This window comes from Sarcophilus harrisii, chromosome 2 (assembly GCF_902635505.1).
Source record: "Sarcophilus harrisii chromosome 2, mSarHar1.11, whole genome shotgun sequence".
NCBI classification, from domain to species: Eukaryota; Metazoa; Chordata; class Mammalia; order Dasyuromorphia; family Dasyuridae; genus Sarcophilus; species Sarcophilus harrisii.
Window position 1 is genome coordinate 250570713 of NC_045427.1, and position 3606 is coordinate 250574318.

At 35.4% G+C, this 3606-nt stretch overlaps 1 protein-coding gene across 1 annotated transcript; it reads right to left on the minus strand.

The window, feature by feature from the left end:
• Positions 1–1221: 1221 nt before the first annotated feature.
• Positions 1222–2199, minus strand: LOC100933607 (olfactory receptor 11H6-like). The gene has a single exon (XM_003755787.1). The coding sequence runs from the start codon at positions 2197–2199 to the stop codon at positions 1222–1224; it is 978 nt and encodes a 325-aa protein (XP_003755835.1).
• Positions 2200–3606: the final 1407 nt, after the last annotated feature.

Consider the following 3606-nt stretch of genomic DNA (forward strand, 5'->3'; position numbering starts at 1 on the left):
TTATTAATGTAAATTAAGATTGCAACAAATTATTGGTCTGTCCTATCACCTCTCTACCTCCTACTATGCTGTAGTCTGATAAAACTGCATCATTCCCCATCATCAGATATTAAAACTGAGTGGTTGGCAATAATCTGAATTTGCCTTTGAATCCTAGTGAGGAATCACTTCCTTTGGTTTGCTATTCCCATAATATATTGGCATAAAAATTGTCCCTATGGAACTAACTCTTCTCTTTAATTTGCATAATTTCACATAATATTAAATTTTCATGGAATGAAACAGTGCAATATAGTCAGTGGAGTATGTCTTTATTAAGAGTAAAGGAATCCAGGTCCTTGTAAGAGCATGAGGTTATCAAATAATCAGAAGAGGTACAACAATCAGGAATTAAGAAGGTCAAATATGAATTTAAGGCACAGGGTTGTTTCAAAAATCAGAGTAAGTAAAGTTTTTTGTTTTTTTTGTGTGTGTCATTTGGGATTAAGTGACTTGCTCAAAATCAAACAGTAACTATTTGAGGTCATATTTTAACTCAAGTCCTCCTGATTGCAGGGCCAATGTGCCACCTAGCTGTTCTAAAGTAGGCAAAGCCTTAAGATCAAAGGATAACAAATTTATATTTGGAAGATAATTTAAAGGCATCATGGGGGTGTCTGAAAAAGCTCTGGTCTTGGAGTCAGATGGCCCCAGGTCAAATCTTGTCTTTAACCATTGTGTATCTTTGGTCAAATCACTTTGTCTCTATGGATCTCAGTTTCATTGAGCTTTTTGGAGATGATTTCTGAGGGCCTTTGCACATCTAAATCTATGACTCCATGATTTTTCCTAGTCTTTCAGTTTACAGATGAAGGAAGTGGTTGTGAATTGCCTAAAGTTGTATGGAAAATGTTAGAGCCAAGCTTCAAACCCAAGTCTTTTGTATTTATATCCAGCATTCTTCCCATTTGAACCCCTGTGGAAAGGTCATTTAGCTTCTCTTCCTCTTGCTTTCTTTATCTCAGACATGTCTGCCAAGCCAAATGGTCAGCTGGGAGAGTATAAGTATGTGAACTTAATTGTGAACCGAAGTCTGGTTTATTTTTCCCTAATGAGACAGTGAATACTTTCAGGGAATGCATGATGCCCTTGAGGTATGGGTCAAGATGTAGGGAAATAGTTACATCCAATTAGGGAGTGATTAGGGGCAAGAGAAGAAGGTAGTTTAAGAATCTCAATATCTCATTTATTTAGAATTTTCATGCTCATCTGTACTTTTCTTAGGGCAGTCTTCATCTCTTTGTTCCTAAGGCTGTAAATCAGGGGATTCACAAGTGGGGTAAACACTGAGTAAAACAAGGTGATAATCTTTTGTGTTGTGGTTATATGTCCTGATGTGGGGGTGATATACATGATCAAGACAGTTCCAAAGAACAGAGAGACCACAGTCAGATGGGACCCACAAGTGGATAAAGCCTTCTTCCTTCCAGCTGCTGAAGGGACTCGTAATACAGCTCTGAATACCAGAGTATAGGATCCAAGGATGAAAGGGAAAGTGAGGAAGATGGCAAGAGAGGGTATGATTGAAAAAGAAAGCTCAATTACTGGAGCATGGATGCATATCAAAGAAATCAGGGGTCCAGGATCACAGATAAAGTGATCAATGACATTTGGGCCACAGAAGGGCAATTGAGACATAAAATAGATAGGAATGGGAAAACAGAGAAAGCCAGTCACCCAGCAAAAAAGCACTAGTTTGATACAAAAACGTCCAGTCATAATTATGGGGTAATGCAGAGGCTGACAAATGGCTAGGTACCTATCAAAAGCCATGAGAGATAAGAAGAATGGCTCTATGACACCTGTAGAAAAGAAAAAGTAGAACTGGAGGAAGCAAGCAGTGAAGGAAATGGTCTTGGTCTCAGAAAGGAAATTTGCCAACATATTAGGAACTGTGGTGTTAACATAACAGATCTCCAAGAAGGAAAAGTGGGCTAGTAAAATATACATGGGAGTGTGGAGGTGTTGATCTAACTTTACTGCACAAATGATGGACCCATTCCCTACCAGGGTCAGGGCATAGGTCAGAGTGAACACCCCAAAGAGTAAGATCTGCATCTCTCTGGGGCATGGGAAACTCAGAAGGATGAATTCAGTCACTCTGTTTTCTTCAGATATATTCAAGCCTAAAAGACCTGTGGAGAGGGCAGAAATGACCATGACAGTCTACCTTATTTCCTATTTTTCATTCTCCCCCCATCCCAATTTAATGAATCTCTAAAATACTCATTATTCTAAAATTCTCCGATTCTGTGGTTTTGTGTACACCAATTTAGAACTGTTGGCTATAAAACCTCTCCTGATTCAAAAATTTTAATTACACCCAAACAAACATACACATATTTTTGTAAACTGGCTATCAGATACAACCAAATCATATTCATTAACAACAAGCATTTATTAAGTTCTTATTATGTATTAAACACTGTGATGGACACCTGGTATATAAAGAAAGGTAAAAATTGTTTCTGACATCAAGGATCTCACATTCTATTGGGGAAGATATTCCAGTCAAAATTTGTGCCTTTGTACATATAACAACCGTTATAATAGGAATAATAATAATTTCCATCTCCTATTTCAATATCAAATTTACATTTCATTTTTTTCCATGAAGTCTTCCTTCTATGATATCATAAATAAGTCATTCAACTTTTCTAAACCTTACCTGTAAAATAGAGATAAGATGCCTGGAGTTTCTGATTTATTGGTTTGTTGTGAGGATCAAATTAGATTATAGCTATACATTTATTTGTAATATAATATTTTAAATGATTTTATTTTTAATCAGATAGGAAAGAAGAAATTATTTAATCTCTCTTAGCTTTAGTTGTCTCCTCTGTTAAATCTGATAATTTACCTTCTTTTATGTGTGTTAACTTCCCATTAAAATATAAATTCCATGAAGAGACTGTCTTTCTTTGCTATTTGTATCCCCAGCACTTAGCACAGTGTTTTGTTTATAGCAATTACTTAATAAATGCTTCATTCTACTTAATTAGTGTTTTTATAAGATTCCTAAGTGACTCAAGTGAGTAAACATTGACATCAGTAAATCTTAACTTTCCATATGAATGTCAACTTTATATGTACATTGATTTTTAATGATTATAAAGTTTTAAAAAAGTAATTATTGAAGATGCAAAAATCTGTAATGTGTCATGCACAAGGCTTTGAAAAGGAATGCAAGACAGTTTAAGACATAACATTCATTCACATCCCTGGAGCTCACAATATTGCATATGATTTAAACACCTGAAAAAAAGATAAATAACAATACCAGTGCAAACCATTCCAAACTTATCAATAACTAAGAGATTGTACTTTTTCTTACTCATCTAGGTAGCACATGTACTGGTGCTACATAAAACCCTGGAATTTGAATCAGGAAAATTCAAGTTTAAATCCTGACTCAGCCACTTAACAACCATGACTTAACCTTTCTCAGCCTCAGTTTCCTCATTTGTAAGATAGGAATAATAGCACTTATTTTACAGAATTGTTATTAGTATTGTGTAAAGCACTTTGCAAACTTTAATGAACTATGTCTGTGCAATGATGATGATG